At 41.4% G+C, this 20,045-nt stretch overlaps 1 protein-coding gene across 13 annotated transcripts in view; it reads left to right on the top strand.

Annotated features, from left to right (window-relative positions):
- PTPRM (protein tyrosine phosphatase receptor type M) overlaps positions 1–20,045 on the top strand; it is a 665,945-nt gene that overhangs the window by 275,095 nt on the left and 370,805 nt on the right. For all 13 annotated transcript variants that reach the window (XM_053243122.1, XM_053243114.1, XM_053243112.1 and 10 more), the window contains one exon: positions 14,037–14,211. In XM_053243122.1, coding sequence (XP_053099097.1) covers positions 14,037–14,211 — 175 coding nt within the window. The remainder of the gene's footprint in view (positions 1–14,036; positions 14,212–20,045) is intronic.

Raw genomic sequence — 20,045 nt, 5'->3', positions numbered from 1 at the left:
TCCTTCTCCCTATCTGCATATGGAATCCCCACTGCCCAATCACGTGCTTCTGCTTGCAGACTCTGTCAGCCAATCGCCTCCTTTCTACTACATCCCCATGCATAGCCCGTCTTGGACAATTAATAATATAGATAATGAATAGTGGGCGGGGTCTGCAAAGAGAGTGGTCGTGAGGAGGAAAGAGCCATTAGATGATTATATTTTTTTCCTTCTCCTCTACAATCAAGAACATCTTCTTGACCAGTAACAGTTGGATTTCAACTGACCTTAACCATCATAGGCTCCTCCTCCTTATCTGCATAGGGAATCCCCATTGCTCAATCACCACAGTGCCACAGGCTCCTCCTCTCTATCTGCATATGGAATCCCCACTGCCCAATCACCATGTTGCTTCTCCTCTCACAGGCTCCTCTACCCTATCTGCATATGGAATCCCCACTGCCCAATCACCACAGTGCTTCTGCTTGCAAACTCTTGTGAGAACTTCCACACACAGGATTAGCCACAGGTGGTGCGCCTTAGAGAGAGAGAGAGAGAGAGAGAGAGAGAGAGATGCTATTTGTGCACATGGCACTTTTTAAGTAATAACAAAACTAATCCCTGACCCAGTGGGCTCACAATCTGCAATTGACACAAGGGAGATTACAGAGGAAGGGAAGAAAGCAAAAGCAAACATAAAGGGGAACCATATGTTGTTTTTATGCTCACTTAAACTTTGTTACAGTATGGTGTAAGGGACTGTCTTTGGTTATGTTCATAGAAGTACAAGCTCTTTGCAGTTTACTTTTTATATTCTTAGGAGAAATAGTCAACCAAAAGGAGGATCACCTACATCTTCAAGAAGTTTTGTTACACATTTTGTGTGTACACGTCCTAGTCCTTCTTTGCTTTGCTTTGCTAGACTGAAAAGCAGTGATGTTTTTTTCTGGTTTGGCTGAACTGAGAGTTTTAAATGCTTTGTAAAAAATGTTTTGCCAAAGGGAAGCAAAAGCACCATGTCAAGATCCACGTAGATTATAAAAGCCTGTCAATGCTTTCTGTTCCTTTTAGTCTTCTTTCACAAGACAGGTTTTTTGGGGGGGTTGGGGGTTGGGGTTTTTTGGTCATTAGGGGTTGTAGGACCTCAGGGGGATCCATGTTTCAACTGTGCTGTAGCATACTTCAAGTTATTCTCTTCAGTATTCTAATGAACAGTGTCCTCAATAGAAAAAGACATTTCCCTCTCACCTTCTGCCATGATTTTACTCTTTTAAGTGGCATTTTGAGTTTTTTTGAAAGGTGGTGATGTTGTTATAATTTTTAATGGTCAGGAAAATTAGAATAGGTTTTGAAATATAATCAGATAATTTCACAGTACATCTGTTGTTGAAAATTCACTGACTAAACAGATTTTTTGGTTATTGTTAAACAGATTGGAAAGCAGAATATTATATTAACTTCAAGCATATTTAACAAAACATGTTCTGTTTCCTAGTAAAAGGAACAGGTTGCTACTGGAAAATCCTTCAGAAAAGCAGATGTAGAAGATGGTGTTTTATAATTGTTTAAACATTCTGGGAAATCCTATGCTATTCTTCCTACCAGATTTCCTGATTAGAAGTATTCATTCATTCATTCATTCATTCATTCAATTTTTATACCACCCTTCCAAAATGGCTCAGGGCATTTTACAATTAAAACAAAACAATTAAAATCAATTAACAGTTAAAACAGAGATTATAAAACACCATAAAACAACAATTAAACAATCAAACCAGTTTAAAACCCTGAAAAAACAGGTTACAACATTAAAACCATTTATAAGAATGTAAAAACCCTGGAAGGCCAGGCCAATAATATGGTATCCCATGAGGACTCTCATGAAAGCCAAAAAAGAATTCAAATTTCGGATTCTGCAGGGACTGCATTCCACAGACCAGGAGTGGTTACAGAGAAGGCCCACCTCTGAGTCACCACCAGACATACTGGTGGTAACTGGAGACAGACCTTTTCAGATGACCTTAACGTGCGGTGGGGATCATGCAGAAGAAAGCGCTCTCTAAGGTAACCTGGACCTAAGCCATTCAGGGCTTTAAAGGTAATAACCAGCACTTTGTATTTTGCCCGGAAACATATCGGAAGCCAGTACAGCTGTATCAAAACGGGCATAATATGGTCTCTCTGGGTTGCCCCAGAGACCAATTTGGCTGCCACATTTTAAACTAACTGAAGTTTCTGAACTATGTACAAAGGCAGCCCCATATAGAGCGCATTACAATAGTCAAGCCTGGAGGTTACCATCTGGCTCACCACTGTTTTGAGATCGTCCTCTTCAAGGAATTGATGCAGCTGTCAAATCAGCCAAATTTGATAGATAGCACTCCTGGCCATAGCCTCCAGCTGAGATACCAGGGCCAGGCCTGGGTCCAGGAGTACTCCCAAGCTTCGTACCTGCTCCTTCCGGGGGAGTGTAACCCCATCCAGCACAGGGAGATCTAACTCATCCCTTAGATTCTGAACCCCTGCAATGAGTCTTGCTTGGATTCAGTTTCAATTTGTTATCCCTCATCTATCCTATTACTGCCTGTAGGCAGGCATTTAAGGAATGAACACCCATTTCCTGATGATGCAGATGAAAAGGAGAAGTAGATTTGGGTGTCATCAGCATACTGATAACACCCAGCACCAAACTTCCTGATGACCTCACCCAGCGGTTTCATGTAGATATTGAAAAGCATTGGCGATGGAATGAAGCCCTTAGGGACTCCATATAACAGCTCCCGTTTTGAGGAGCAACTGTCACCAAGCTCCACCATCTGGAATCCACCCAAGAAATAGGAGTAGAACCACTGCAAATCAGTGCCGTTGATCCCCAACTTCCCCAGGCGATCCAGAAGGATACTATGGTCGATGGTATCTGATTCCGCCGAGAGATCCAAGAGAACCAACAGAATCACACTCCCTCCGTTGATTCCCCCGTACAGGTCATCCATCAGGCCGACCATGGCTGTCTTAACCCCATAGCCAGCTCTAAAGCCAGCTTGAAATGGGTCTAGATAATCAGTTTCCTCCAAAACTGCCTGGAGCTGGTTGGCTACCACCCTCTCAATCACCTTGCCCAACCAAGGGAGATTGGAGATTGGCCTATAACAATCCATCGCTAAGGGATCCAGTGAAGACTTCTTAAGAAGAGGTCTAACCATTGCCTCTTTTAAACATGGAGGCATCCTACGCTCCCTCAGTGATGCATTTATGATATTAACTAGGCCACCTCCAACAATCTCCCTGCTAGACAGAAGCAGCCAAGTCGGGCAAGGATCCAGAGAACAAGTGGTAGGCCGCACTGCTCCAGGCATCTTGTCCACATCCTCAGGCGTCACAGATTGAAACTGATCCAACCTAACACTGCAAGAGGGGTCGCTGGACACCTACTTCATAGACCCTTCAGAAATAGTAGAGTCCTAGTTGTCCGAAATTCAGGAGAATTTATCTTTAAAGAACCCATTAAAAGTGTCACAGCAGAACACCACCGGGAACTGATTTGAAGCAGAAGGAGCATAAATGAAACTCCTCACAACCCAGGATAGCTGTGCTGAACGCAAACCTGCAGACGCAATGCACGCTGATCAAACTCCCTTTTTTGCTGCATGCACCGCTACCGCATAAACCTTCAAATGGGTCATATGCCACATCCTGTCAAATTTGAGTCGAGTTCTCCATTTGCGTTCCAGTCACCTACCCTGCCGCTTCAGCCCTCACAGGTCCTCGGTATAGCAAGGGGCCATTTTTGAAGCAGGTTGGGAGGGATGCTTAGGAGCAATCATGTCTACTGCCTTGTAGAGTTCCCTATTCCAGGTTCCCTTCAGGGCATCAGCAGAATCACTGGCCGCACCAACTTCAAAATCCTCCAAGGCCTTTTGAAAGCATGCAGCGTCCAGCAGCCTTTTTGGGTGGACCATCCTAATAGGATCCATCACCCCTAAAGGGGTGGGTTGTGGCTGTGAAACCAACCTTAACCAGGTAGTGGTCCTTCCATGACAATGGGGAAACCACTGGATCCCGCACCCACAGAACACCCCCCTAACAAAAGGCCAAATCGAGTGTGTGGTCAGCAACATTAGTTGGTTCAGAAACTAATTGGGAGAGGCCCTTAGTTGTCATGGCCGCTATGAACTCCTGAGCCACACCAGACAAGCCAGCCCCAAAGTGGATATTGAAGTCCCCCAGCACCAGAAGCCTAGGAGACTCCAATACCAACTTCATGACCAGCTCCGTCAGCTCAGTTAGAGAGTCAGGCAGTGGGGTGGACGGTACACCAACGGAATCCCTAATCTATCCCTGGTTCCCAGCCTCAGAAATACACACTCAGTATAAGTCAACTGTCTCACAGGGTCCTGGTAAGGGAGATGGTATGCTTATGGACCACAGCCACTCCCCCCACCCACTTCCCCTGGCGTGCTCCACAAAAGAATAACCTGGAGGGAGAAGCTGAGCCCACACTGAACCACTTGCCTCCTCCAACCAGGTCTCAGTTATACTTGCCACGTTATATTATAAATTTGAATAATAAATATAAACTCTTTAAAGCTTTTGAATGTTCTGTACATATGTATGGAAGATATAAAATAGTTTGGTTTTGCTGTGGACTTATCAGTTGCGTGGTGAGCATGTGTATATAGGTAAATTAATAAATTATCCAAATGATTTTATTCACAATTTAGAGACAGAATCTCACCAACCAGGGCATAAACCAGCCAGGGCACAGTCTAGGTCAGTGGTGGGGAACCTTGGCCCTCGAGCTGTTTTTGAACTACAACTCCCACCATCCCCAGCCACAATAATTGTGGCTGGGGATGATGGTAGTTCTAGTTCAACAACAGCTGGAGGGCCAAGGTTCCCCAGCTGGAGGGCCAAGGTTCCCCACCCCTGGTTTAGGTACTTGACTTGGAGCACACTTGCTAAGTTATGTGTGCTAATCTGAGTACAAGTTTTTCTATATTGACTGCAGATTTTTAAAAAACATAAAACTGCATACAGACCTGTTTATTAAGATTTTGGGACTGATACAGGTTAAAAGCATATACGAGCTGAGACATGAGTGAATATGAGACACTGTACAATGGTGTGACACAGTTGTGTGACAATATAAGATATTGTACAGTTGTGAAGTATGTTTTTGATTAGGGATCATCAAGACCCACAAAAGTGTCTGTGCCCATTGTCCTTTGGGGACTGGGAAGGCAAGGATCCTCTGTGCACAGTATAGCATCTGGTATAGAAACCAAGGCCAGAGCACTTCCTGTGGATTTCTGAGAGAGTGTTTGCTGGATGGGCGACCTCTGGTTGCTTGTGGATGAGGTTCCTATAGGACTCCCACCAGTGCTTTGATCTCCATCAAATGCCTTAGGAACACAGCCTGGGCATTTCTGACAAAAAGACATACATGAAGAAGTCCTCTCTTCAACTCCAAACAGCTTGGAGTTGTTTTTGCAAGGTGTCAACTTCAGTAGTTAACTGGGCCACATATAATATTAGGGCTTTATTCTCCTGAGCCTGGTTTTTTATATATTTGGGGGGCTGGGGCAAACTGCCTGTGCCCACAGTCCTGGAAATTAAGGAGGTTTGTATGCCATAAGGAAGCTAGGATGAAAACTAGGGCCAGAGCAGAGACTGAGGTGAAAAAAAAGGACCAAGGGACATGGAGAGCAAGTTGAGGAACTTCAGCCAAGTTGAAGGAAAGGCGGGAACAGAACTAGGCTGGAGCAAAGGTCTTAGATTGTGTAGAAGAGTAATATTTAAGAGGAACTCCAGGTGTGCAGCTGTTGTATCAGCAAACGTTTGGTTGGATGTGAGTATGCTTTTTTTTTAAAACAGAAGAGGCAGAAGCTCCACTCCTTCCTGGAACTAACCAGTCCTTGATCCAGTCAAGCACCTGAGCTTGTTTTCCCCTCCTTTTTAATATTATTCAATATTTTAATATTAAATAATGTTTAATATTTAATATTTGAAACTGGCTTAAATATATTTTTTCCTTATAAGCTACTCAGTCTCCCTTAGATCATCCACCAAGGTTCTGTTCTATGTTCCTTTTATTAGTGAATAAAGGACTGCTAGGGTGGAGTAGGACCATTGGGAGAGTAATGCCCGCTGTCAGCATCACAGCTGCTCCTCAAGTTCTAGGGGCAAAATAGAGGAGCCTAAGGATGGAACAGGGACCCAGATAGAAGTTGCTGCATCCCTGCTTTCCTGGGTTTTTTTCCTTTCAGATTATGGTTTGTAGAGCTAAACCATGGTTGGTTGGTTGGTTTTTACATCTGGACCTATGTTCGCTACTAAAACTAGCACTTGGTAGTTATCTGAGGTATTTCTGGATGATACTACTAATTATCTGGATCCATTTCATTCTGATATCTGTCCTAGTTTTGGAACAAAGCCCTGGTTGTTCTAGTGGACAATCTTATGACTGTCAGATACCATATTATGCTAGAAATGTAACACTTCCTAAATATTTGAAGTTAAGCACAATAACACAATGCTTACCTTCAACGTATTTTAGCACATTATATATTAGCTCTTGCTGTAAGATGGGGAACAATGACTCCATTTCTGTGTGGGAAAGGTCTGTGATACAAGTTCTTTGAAACAGCGTTTCAAGCTTCTTTCCAATCTTACATTTTTTTGAGTCCTCAAGCCATAAAATGGTTTCTGATAAAATGAAAGAGGAGTTACTTTTCTCTTCTGAACATTTTTGCTTCAATTTTATGTATTTTTCATTCTTTGTAATAATGTGTTGTACTGGTTCAGATAGAGCTGTTGAAATAAGTATAAAATGCATTCTAGATTTTGGAAACTGTGTGGTACCTTTTATAAAGGTGTGACAAAAGCTAGGTTTTAGATAGATTGGTTAAGAATTGCTGAACTGATCCCAGAATGGCAAAGATCTCAACTTGACCGATACCAAATTACTCAGCCAAGTCCTGGATGATCAATTTATTTTATTTTAATTATACACCACACCAAACTTCCATCTCTGGGCGATTTACAGCAAAATAGAACAAATTAAAATAGAAATGAAAACCTTAAAACAATTTAAATTTCCAAGTCTAGTTAAAAAGCTTGGGTGAATCAATGTGTCTTTAAAGACTTTTTAAAAGTTGTCAAAAATGAGGAGGAGCGCATTATCAGCAGGAAGCTTATTCCACAGTCTTGGTGCTGCAACAGAGAAGGCCCGTCCATGAGTGGCCACTAGATGAGCTGGTTGCAACTGCAGATGAACCTCTTTGGATTATCTCAATGGTGATGTGGCTCAGAGCGAAGAAGAGGTCCCCTTAAATACCCTGGGCATAAGCTGTACCTACTATTAATGTATGAATTATAAATTATGTTAATTTCAACCAAGATAAACTATCAAGAGGCAAATACATGGGTTCACTTGAACCGTCTTATTTATTATTTCTCTTGTAAACTGCCCTGAGCCTTTTTTGGAAGGGAGGTATAGAAAATGAGTAAATAAATAAATAATAATTATGAATGTATGCCAAGTAAAAAATGGTAATTAAATATCTAAAAAATATTGTTTGAAAACAGTGGCTGACATAAGTAAAATTACTCAAAGCAGTTCCATTGAAATTAAAAGAACAAATTAAGCCCTATCTTGTTTTATTAATTTCAGTGGTACTACTTTGAGTAATTTTCCTCACCATGGCAGCTAGTACATGTAATGAGAGAAAGAGGCATACAGGTTTGGATTTAAAGGCCTCCACAACTTTACCTCAGCAGAAAGCATTAACTATATTCCTAAGATTGCTGCAGGGGGCTGGTTGGTGGAGGGGAGGATCTTTAATACAAAGGCAATTTGGATAACTTGGCTTCCCACCCTAATTAAACAGAACCTTGAGTCGTGTAGCAAACATAGACCCAGATACCAGACACAAGTGTTACTAAAAAGATTGTGCTAAGCAAGCTGACAGCATTCCCTACTTGCATTAAAAGGGCTATGTTTGGTTGATCAGTAGACAGAGGAACATAGGAAGCTGCCTTATACCAAGTCAGACCATTGGCTCATCTAGCTCAGTATTGTCTACTCAAACTGGCAGCGGCCTCTCCAGGGTTACAGGCAGGAGAATCTGTCTTGGAGGGTAAGACTCCACTTAAGGCTACTGTCTCTGGGCCTTGGCTTCCAGGCCAAGGTAGCGTCTCTCTGTTAGAAACTCCAGACAGTTAAAGTAACATGTCACCACTGAGCCTCCTACTCATTTCATTTTCCACTTTTTCCTTTCCATTTTTTTTTCCATTGACTGCTGTCTCTCCTGCTTTTTTGAAGATCTGGATAAGGGCCTGATAACCGTATGCTTTCTCCCACCAATTAATTTTGTGCTGGTGGCATAGCCATTGGATGAAGATGGACAAATATCCTTGAGTGACTGGAGTCTGGGCAGGGCCCCACCCAGCATGCCCCTTTGTACCCTATTTCCAGCTGTTGAATGAAGTGCTCACTGGCTAGAAGGGAAAGACAAATTACATCTATCCCTTCCAATTGTGAGCATTTTGTTTGCTGGAGAGTTGCTTGCTTTCTTCTTACTTGCCCAGAGCAAGGGAGAGAAAGAACACCCAGGTGGCTAACAAAATGCCAGCTGGCTGGGAAGGGTTGAAGGGCCATGCATTCTTCCCCACTCAGGAGCCAGAGCATGCTGGCCATGTGTTCTTCATCGGTGTGTATCTGATGGTGGCGCAGGGGCGTGGCTGGCACAGGCAGTGGGAGAGTTCACTGCCAATGGCCTGTTCCTAGGCTGCTGCCAAGCTCACTATACTCCTCAGTTTGTTATCCCTCACCCATCCCATTACTGCGTCCAGGCAGGAATTTAGAGAAGTTATACCATTTCCTGATGAAGTTGATTTGAAGTAATAGATTTGGGTGTCATCAGAATATTGGTAACACCCTGCACCAAATCTCCTGATGATTCCTCCCAACATTTTCACGTAGATGTTAAAAATGGTTGGCCTTATGGAACTCCATACTTTAGTTTTTGCTTTGAAGAGCAACATTCTACAAAAGATACCATCTGGAATCTGCCCAAGAGGTAGGAGCAGAATCATTGTAAAACACTGCTACTTAATCCCAACCAGAGGTGCACCTAGGTAATTTGGGAGCCTGTTCCTAGAGGCCTTTGGAGGAACCCCCCCCCCGCAAATTAAATATCATCATGCTCGGCCAGGCAGCCACACCATCTGGGACACACTGAAGAGGATTTGGGGGTCCCCTGGGACTGTGGAGGCTCTGGACTTTGATCTAGAAGTTCAGAGGTAAGAGACTCTCTGGTCTCAACACCCTAAGATGACCCAGCAGGATACCATGGTCAATGATATTGAAAGCCGCCAAGAGATCCAAAAGGATCAACAGAGTCCTACTCCCTTTGTCAGTATCTAAATGAAGATTATTTATCAGGCCAACTAAGGCAGTCTCAACTCCATAGCCTGCCCAAAAGCAGTTTGGAATGGGTCTCGACAATCAGTTTCCTTCACGACTGCTTAGAGTTGAAAGGCCACCACTCATTCAGTCATTGCCCAAACATGAGAGATTAGCCTATAACTGGCTAACGCTGAGGGGTCCAATGCAGGTTTTTTCAAGTATGGTCTAATGATAGCTTGCTTCCTGTCCTCCCTCAGATAAGCATTTATAAAATGTATCAGACCTTCTCCAATAATGCAGTTGTCAAATGACTCAAGTTGAGCAAGGGTCAAGAAAAAAAGACAAACCATGGTTAATCTGGATTAGGCCAGTGACTAAATCAGCTTAATCTGAATTGGGCCAGTGACTAAACTTGCTTTCCTAATGCATGCTTCAGAGCAGGCCTTAATCATAGAGGAGAAGCACAATTTCTGTGTTGCACATTAGATTGGAATTATTCCTATTGGGACAATGATATTTAAGATAACACTTCCCAAAGATAGCCCTGTTGGTTACTGGAATTGCTAATATTTGCATACATAATAAGAACAGAATAATCACAATATATTCAGATGTTCTCTCATCTGGAAGGAAGAGGATTGTTTTGTTTATAAAAAGGAATTCTGGGAAGTAATTATCAAAATGGACCCATGAATTCTTCTAAGCAATTTGGTTAAGGGTATTTTAATATTATTTGATTGCCTGTAGGTTTAAAACAAAATTACTTCTTGCAGTCCTTAAATAATTAGTGATCCCCCCGGTACTGATGTAGTACTCTTAAAACCTACATATCAGAAAGAGGGGCAATGGGTTACTCCAGTTTTTCTATTAAATTAATGAAAATCGTCTTTAATCTACCTGAATGGTCAGGAAGGATAAGTTTCCTTTTAACCTTGTAAGGGCAGAGTAGTTGAGTGCTTAAAGGCTCAGAAGCGTAGACTTGAATCACAAACACTTCATCCTCTGCCCCCCCCCCCAAGCTCTTTGCAAGCCAAGGCACAACTGCATCAGAGTTTGGGCTCATAATGAGGTCGCTGCCAGCCAGCCCTCCCTATGCTCCTTCTGCTTTCCCATTCAAAGACTTGTGAATTGATGGATGACTGGCTGGTTATGCTTCATCCTTAAGACCTGGATGCACAGGGCCATTCCTAGCTACTAAGATGCTTGGTGACCGTAGCTTACAATGCCTTCAAGTCTATCTAATTGAATCAGGAGGCAATGTGAACAGATGTGCTTGCATGCATCCCAGTGGCAATGCATGTTCCTGATCTTTCTCAGAAGCGTTCAGGTCTTGAGACATACAGGGCCTGTGCTGTTGCCAGTCTACCACTGACCTCCAGTCAAGCAAGATGAAGGAATTTGTTTGTCAATAATAAAATATGATAAAAATGAAGTGGGTTTGTTTATATTTGTATTATTGTAATATGCAATATATTTATGTACCAAGTTAAATAGACAACCAGGTATGGTTTCCTTCATTTTAATAAAATGGTAGTTGGTGAAAATAATGATATGTACAGCACCTTAGGAATATTCAAGGGGAAAGGTCAGTTTTAGAGTAGTTCCTGGCTAGTTATTGCTTTAAAAATGTTCTCAATATTATAGCCTTTTAGTCTTGAACTTCTGCAAACTGCATCTTCAAAATTTATTTTATTAATGTTTATTCCAGCACTTTCTTAAATAAGGCCATGCCATAAAGTCACTTGTAAAACTTAAATGACTTCATTATTGCTGTACTAATTAAAGAAATTAAAATGTGTTATTTACTGTTTAATATCCAGCTACTTTGGCTTAATACTCTGTTTAACCTTCACTTTCTCCTCATGAATTATGTACAAGAGCTAGTTTAATGCTGACATTATTTGGAACTTTCCAAAAGCTATAAATAGCATGTTAAGGTTACTTTCAATGTGTTGACATATGAACACTACGGTTGACAAACTGAGTTCAGCATTTCTTTAATAGGTTCTACATTTTGTTTTCTGGAACAGAGAGCAGGCTTATTCTTTCTGCTTCATAAAGTCAGGCAGGTTAGCCTTCATATACAGTTTTTCTAACTTAATTTGTGGTGTTTAGAGAGAGGCAGATTTTTTTCAAAGAGCTGTATTATTCCAGATCCGTGAGTGTGATTAGGCAATAGGAAGGATTTATGCACAGCTGTTTGTGATTTGGGTACACATGCCAAGCCACACCCAGATTTTCAGTATGTCCATGACTGTATATATATTTATAAACTTTTAGCACATTATATTACTCATGGGAGTGACTTGTAGCAGTGAAACCCATTAGACACAATCCTCAAATTAGGCATGCACAATAAATCATATAAATTCTACTGATTCCCGTCAGGCTTAACTCATGTCTAGCTTTTCCTGGATAGTTACTGGTATATTCATATTAGCCCTCATAGTTTTCTATCAACTTTCTCTGCCTAGGGAGTTCACTCGGCAGCACGTTTCAGAAACAGATAGGTAAATACAGTGTGTCTCCATTGTGTTGCTTTTTCTTTCCATTTTTCATGAATTGGACATCAGAAACACCTCCAGTCCAATAATTGGCCTGTGGAGAGGGGAAGACAGTATCAAGAGTCCCTGTTACTCCAAAGAAAATTCTCTAATTTCTGTTTCTCTAACACACTCTAGCATAACTCTGCGATACTGCCGGTCAGAGACCAAAATAAAAGTGAACTGCACTGAACATAACACTGCACTGAGGTTGTATCCTAAAAAACCCAATTATTATTCAGTTATCACCAAAAATGTATTACAGACCTGTTATTTTTTTATCCCTCCCACCCTGGAAAGAGAAATATCTTGAAAATAAAGAGCAATCATTATTACATTTGAATGATCTAACTTATGTCTCTGAGGTAGATTAGACCTGTTCTATCACATAGGCCTCAAATGCTTAGCAGTGTTAGTGTTGCTGCTTCTATTCATAGTGGCCTCTTCCTTCATTTTGTTTCATTATACCATCCTCATTGGGTAGGTAAAGTTACACCAGTTGGATGTCTGCCTGTCATGTGTAAATGTTCTGTGCCTTCTGGCCCTTTCAAAGAACCTAGCAGCCCATTCGGCTTAATCCAAGGCTGGACGGTTGTAAAAGCCAAATAGGAGCACTGAGGCCTAGAGCTTCTGAGGTAAAATGAAGGACAAGGCCACTGTCAGAAGGAATAAAGAGTCACTGTCACAGCTAGGGAACCAAGGCTATGAGGTTCCCTATTTACCTCGGGAACATATCCTGGGGGCAGATTTCACCTGCACTGAAAGAAAAAGGAAGTCTTTGCTCCCCTCAACTCCACTTTAACACAACCTTTATTGCCAATGAATTAATCTTTATTGCCAGTGAATAACTTGGTGATCATTCAGGAATCTACAAATGGCAAATTCTTTGTAAATATGCCTTTCCTTTCACTGAAGATAGGAATCTGCAAAATTTTGATGCAAAGATAAAACCTGGGATGGAACACTGACGTAACAGAGCTGTGTCCAGCACAGAGAGGCTGCCCTGAGCTTAACCACAGTGTTAGCAGAGCACACGTGACACGGGGAGTGATTTTCATCTCAATCCCCTTTCCCTGAAGATGCTTCTTGCCTTCAAAAATATGTCTCTGAGGGTCATGCAGCCCTCAGGGTAATTTTTTTTGGAAGGCAAAGAGCTGAGGATGTGCCCTAACCAGTTTGGCACCTCCTTAGGAAAGGGCCGAACCGGTTCAGGTGCCGGAATTTGAATCTGTTCGCTGGGGTAGGGGTCTGTTCCTTTTAAAAGCAGGTAAGCAGGATCGTATCTGCTCCTCCACTGCCCCACCACTTTTCTGGGTGCAGCGCTCGCTGTTCAAAAGGCCACATGTGGCTGAAGGCAGCATTGCTCCCAGCAGCATGCGTGTGGAGTCCATGTGTGCAGGGAGAGCACTGGAGGTGCTCTGGGAACAGCAGAGGGTTCCAAGTTCCTTCCCTTCCAAGTTCACAAGATGGGGCTGAGAGAGATTTCTGCCTGCAATTCTGGAGAAGCCACTGCCAGTCTGTTTAGACTATACTGAGCTAGATGGACCAATGGTCTGACTCAGTATATGGCAGCTTCCTATGTAACTGCCCAATGTACAAATGCTGCACATACAAACAAGTCACCCCTCTTAGGAACTGTACGCGGTCTGAGTTATAAACATCTGACTTACAATGAACTTTTGGAACACAACTTGTTTGCATGTTGGGGATTCTTCTCCGCTACATCACTGTTTGGCTGCTTTGAATGTAAGCCTGTGTTCCCAGGTCAAAGGAAATTTTTGGTCCAGTTTTTGGAACCTATCTCCTGTCTTTTTATTATGATGAATTTGTTATGTAGGAACAAATTACACGAACAGATATCTGTTAAATGCACATTTAATACAGAATTATCTGCAATGACTTGAAAGAAGTGTTAGGTATTTTAGATAAATTCTGACTTGCTGCTTATTCATCCTTTTTTAACCAAAATGAAAAAGAAGTCTTAGATCAAATCTGACATCCAGATTTTGCTATATAACTCTTTTTGGGATGTATTTAACCAAATACAATATATTTTCAATAGTTTTGTAGTGTTAAATTAAATTTTATATTTGTTTTTTCTCTAGGGATTGCTTGTGCGAGATGCACCTCTGAAAGATATAAAAATTTTTAATGATCGGCGATTCGTAGCTTCTTTTAGTGTGGTGAATGCTACCAAACGTGATGCTGGAAATTACCGCTGCATGATTCGCACAGAAGGAGGAGTTGGAGTATCAAATTATGCAGAACTAATAGTTAAAGGTATTTCTAAATGTATATATGAAACTCACTGGTTCATAGGCCGGTTTTGAACAAGGCTCCAGTGTCTTCGTTGGTACAAATTTATTACGATTACCAGCTCTAGACATGATTCAAAGCCCTGCAGCTTTGATACACACATGGAATTTTTGTAAATGTATTACTCTGTTCCCTAAATTGGAAAATGCTTAGTGCATGTCATAGGGAGAACAGAACAGATGTTTATAGAAGGACCTCCATATGTGGTATGCATTGCTGATTCTTGAAGGAATGACCATATAAGGCCTCTTTCTAGGACATCAGGCTAGTTCAGGACTGTACAACTTTGGACTGCCTGGAGATGTTGGACTACAACTCCCATGAACCCTGACTATTGGCCACTGTGGCTGGGGTGATGGGAGCTGTAGTTCAAAAACAACTGGAGAGCCAAGGTTGTGCAGCCCCGAGCTCGTTCTTTATCGTTTGTACTTATTAGCCTGGTTGATGGATGTCACCACCAACCAGGGCTAGTCATGATGAGAACAGGTCATGGTGAGCCTTGAGCCTGTGCACTCCCTGCTCCCCTTGCCTCTCCTCCACATGTGAGGGAAGGAGATTGGGAGCTTTCATTTGTTATTTGTAACAAACCACTGTTTCTTTGTCCAGCTATATGAAACTGTGATTTGTATGGATTAAAGTTTCCTGTTTTCAGACATAACTGCAAAATGTAGATTGCTACAAACTGAAAGCTTCCTATCTACTATCTCATCATGATTGGTAAATTCTTCTGGAAGTCAATATTGATTTGTGATAATGTAAGGAATTACTGGGTGTTTGTTTTTTCCTTAGCGTTTATTTAATATGCACAATAAAAAGGCCTCAACTGAAGCTTATAAAAATTGATATATTTGGGGACTAAATTTTTCGTTTCACCTATCCTTGGTTCAGTCATACTTTTATGCAGCAGCTGCAAGCAGTGAAAATTTCAGAGGCAACATTACAATGTTAGTTTTCTTGTGGAGGAAAAGGCACTGGAGATTTAAATTATGTTTACAATATTTGCTTTATTTTTCGAATATATGATCTGAGCATATTGGAAGAAATAGATATACTTTTGTCAGGCTGTAGATTACCTTGCCTAAAGCTTCACCCCAACTTTCAGCTGAGTCTCTGCCCTTTAAAACTGCCCTTTGCTCCCTCCCCTGAGTACCTTTGACAAACGCTGAGTATCTTTCCAACACTGGAGAGAGATCCCTAGCTATTAGGAGACTATCTCTTGACATTAGCTCACCTTGATGAAATATCAGCTACCGTGCTGAATTATTAGCCAGCAGTCTGTGTCACAAAATAATGGCCAGTCATTCAGAATCTGTAACTGTACTATCCTTATGAAGCAAAGGAAATTCTATTAGGAGGCAGAGACAAAAAGAATCTGAGGATGTGATTGTACAAGAGGGAAAATGGAGGAACTGTTTTGCTGTAGATAGGAAAAGAAGGAAGAGTCTGCTCTGGTCCATGATGTAGTAGCAGAAAGGGGGAGTAAACAAGACATTAAAAGGCCGCTCTGATAATTCCAATTGACTTCTCTCTATATGCATTCTTTGATCAGTGTCTCACTATGACTGTTGCAAAGAACTAAAACTGAGACTTTTAAAAAATGAAAAGGTAGGAATTAAAATTCAGAAGAACCTCTGTGTCGGAAACATGCATATATAATACCCAGAATAAAAGGAGAAGTGAAGATATGACGGGGGCATAGATTCACATGATGAGGACAGATAAAATACTCAGCCACACATATTTGTGGGGGAGATTTGTAGCAAATTATTACCATTAAACTTGACCCTTCCATGCATGAGTTTATTTATCAGATCCTTATAATATTTGCTCTTGCCCACCTCTCTAAGCACATTTCTACTGTGTGTAGTGAATAATTGCTTACCCTTAGGGTGTAATCCCATTAGCTACTTGTAGTGTGATGAAGTAATTATAGTAATCCCTGTTGCTTGTGCTGTAGCTTTTATGAGACCACATGCAGGTCATTCCTTGTGACCTAAAAAGCCTATTTTAAATAGCGTGCTGACCTTGGGAGAACTTATATTTAAATAACAACATTGTAGGATATTTAAGCTTATTTGCATGTTACTGATAGCACTTGCAAAGGATTACATTTAGCTTATCTTTTTTAAAAAATAGGTTTCATAGGGAATTGCATATTTTTTAACTAAAGTATGTATGTATTTATTAAGTGATCAGCAGTATGCTAAAATTCAGTGCACATTGACAGATTTTCCCCCTGTGAATTCATTGAAAAAAATTCATGAGTCTGAAGGCTAGTATGTGTAGTGCCTTCCTTCCATATCTTTCCATAGCTATTACCATGAAAGACCTGTTTATTATCTAACAAGATCCACATTTGTGGGTGCACATATATTCCTTGGAAGTGTGGAATTTTCATAGTTTCCTGACATCTATAGGTAACACTGTGAATAGTTCTTCTTGTATGACCAGTCTGGGGTACATGCCTACAGATGCCTTCCTGAGGGTGCACAGATGCTCACCCAGTTGACCCCTTTTTGGCAGTAAAGGTGGGAATGAGTTAGCCAGTGATTTACAAGTACCGCTGCTGCTCGCTGCCAGGGACCCCCCATCTGTAAATGATGAGATGCCTCTGCATCATCACATGACCTCTCTGAGAAGCTCTCGTGGCCAGAAGGGAAAGGGAGGAATTGTCACCAAAACCAATGGTGGTAGTGGTAGCTCCTCCCTTTCATTCCCATCCTCTGAGGATGGGAGAGAGAGTTTCTGCTCACCAACTAAGCTGGGGTAGGTTTGCTCATGCCATAGGGGCCTAGCTTTGCCTCTGAGCAACATGGTGACAGTTCTGTGTCTTGCAGAAGCAGACTTGTAGTCATGACAACAGAAAGGAAGGACTGTCACCTCACCCATCAAAACTTGTCCTTTCTTGGGCCTGTGCTATTTGCTTGATCTCAGAGCATTCCCTACCATGTAGGATTTCCTAGCATTGCCACCAGTGTGCCCTCTAATTTTTTTCATCTGTTTGTGGAATGAGTTTTGTTCTGAGCAGCACTATCAAGGCAGCGTGTGAGCACATTCATTCAGAGCTTTTCTGATTCAATTTGAGCGGAATCTAAAATTAACTGAGCGGACATTAAAAAAGTGTGTGTTCGTGCACATGTGCACGCCTTAGAAGGAACACTACCTGCCATACCCACACAGACACACACTTATTAAATCTAGCTATATGTATATAAGTGTGTACATTTCTACATCTTTATCCTCACACTGTTTACTGGAGCATGGATATTTTTAGAATTATCCTATATTGTAAGTGCAAATAAATATATACATTAATATTGAAAACCTTAAATTTGTCACAGTATGTTCTGACTAGGCTCAACACAACACTATGGAAATTGATCTTTCAACTATTTTATAGGCAACTAATGCAAGGATTGACTAGACAATTTGAATGAATCCTAAGCAGGGGTGTTTTCCGTTTTAATTACATATTAATTTTGATAGGAGAGAATGAATAATATCAATTATTTGCCATGCAGTACAATATGTTCAAATATTATCATCTGTGTTTGTCAGGGAATCAGATTGAAATGTATCTAATTCAAGACATGAAACTGAACTTTTCAGATTACCCATTTATCTAAAAAAACAAAATAACATCCACAACTTCCTAAAAGAGCACTGCTTTTTAATATATTTGAGAAAGTAAATTAGTATTTTGCATATATTCCATGTAATCAATCTTTCTGGTAGTGGTCAGCTGCAACATAGATTAGTTTAGGAAGGCAGAATGAGCCTGTCTGAGAAGATATCAGATTATTACAGAGTTCAAACTGCTTATTGAGTTCATACAAGGTAAACTTAGGTGTCAGACTGGCTGGAAGGAGTTTTCTTAGGTTTTTAAGTAAGGGCATGGAGGGTAACCATCTGTACCATCCATGGCTTATATTTCTTCATGTTGTCAAATGGAAGATTTAGCACCTTGAATAATACTGAATATGTCAGAGACCTTTACAACAGAAAATGGATGGCAACAGTATGTAGAAAGTCATTTTGAAAACTAAGGCAAATACTGAACACACATAATTGGGGTATCAACACTTCTGAAATAATGAATATTTAGCAATAGCAATAGCAATAGCACTTACATTTATATACCGCTCTATAGCCGGAGCTCTCTAAGCGGTTTACAATGATTTAGCATTGTATTTCAAAATATGCAAGTGTTTAAAATATGAATATTTCTCTTGTCTTTGTCTCTGCTGTGTGTGTGTGTGTATTAAAATTCAACTAATTGTTTAACCTCACCCAAATAAAAAGTGTACGTTACTAATCTGATGTGGGGGTTGAATATTACCTTGTGGTAAGTCATTTAAACAACATGCAGGGTTGAGTGTGACACGAGGTGTAAAAGGTGGGCGGGGTGGGGGAATCCCTTCACTGAATATTTCTCTCTGGCAATACAGGAATAGGACAGCAAAGATAATGGTGTATTAATATTGCTATTTTTGTACATTTTTGAGAGTTGGTCTTGTGGTAGAAAGCATGCATTGTTCCCTTTGCTAAGCAGGGTCCACCCTGGTTTGCATTTGAATGGGAGATTACATGTGTGGGCACTGTAAGATATTCTCCTTAGGGGATGGGGTTGCTTTGGGAAGAGCATCTACATGCTTGCATGCAGAAGGTTCCAAGTTCCCTTCCTGGTATCTCCAAGAAAGGGCTGAGAGAGACTCTACTTGCAACCTTGGAGAAGTCCCTGCCAGTCTGTGTAGACAATAATGAGCTAGATGGAACAATGCTCCTGTGCAGCCTCCTGTGTTCCTATGGCATTGAACAATAGGTGCTGGCCAGTTTTGGTTTTAAATTCAGTGCAATTTTGGGTAAAAATGACCCAACACCATCAGAGTGTGCATTGCAATGTTTTTTTCATGCCCCTTCATGTGTGGAGGGCATGGAACATCACAGAGCAATTTCTGTACAGTAAGGTTGAGAAATACAAGCAGAATGGAGTTGTAAAATATTTATATTAACATTGTATCCATTTTTCTATTACTCCAAGTTAATTTGGTCCCACTGTCTAGGTGGTGATTGGTTAAGGGTTATTCATTAATAGCATTTGTTCAATCAGGTAGTTTATTATTAGTGGAAAAGTACAGAATTTCTCCAACAGTATTACATAAATAATGAGGTTGTGCACACAACCTCACCAGGGAGGGCGGGCAGGCTGTGGAGAAGACAGGAGCTCACCTGCTTTCCGCAGCATATGAGCAGCCGCCTTTCTCCCCTCTGCCTCACCATGTACCAACTCAAGCAGTGATGTAGCAGAGGGAGATGCTGGAAGCAGGAGGAACACCCCCCCCATCCCAGGGTGTAATGGGGTATGAGCGCGGTGGCTGCTCTGGTTAAAACAGCCACTGTGCTTGGTATAGCTTCTTCTTTCCCCTGACTCGCTGCCGGAAATGGCGGTGGGCTGGGGCAAAGCTGTTTAACGTGGCAGCAATCACCCAATCATTGGCAGAGGTTAAGTAAACCACAGGTTAACTTAACCTCAGCTAAATGCCAGGTTTGAAAGTGGGGCTTGGCACGGGTGCAGCACCAACCTCACTCCAGATGCTTCACATGACCAGCCTGGGCTGCCCTAACCTGGGTTAGGCTGCCCATGTGAACACTTGTAATGACTCTCTAGATTTTTATTTTTATTTTTTGCAGAGAACACATTTCGAGGTGGGCAGTGAAATTGCACCTGCTGGCTTCACTCAAACTCTGTGTGTTAAGTTCACATGGAAAAACTCTCTCCGTACAAGTGAAAAAATTCT

This window comes from Hemicordylus capensis, chromosome 4 (genome assembly GCF_027244095.1).
Source record: "Hemicordylus capensis ecotype Gifberg chromosome 4, rHemCap1.1.pri, whole genome shotgun sequence".
Lineage (NCBI taxonomy): Eukaryota > Metazoa > Chordata > Lepidosauria > Squamata > Cordylidae > Hemicordylus > Hemicordylus capensis.
The sequence above is the reverse complement of the archived record's forward strand: the minus strand, read 5'-3'. Positions and strand labels throughout refer to the sequence as shown.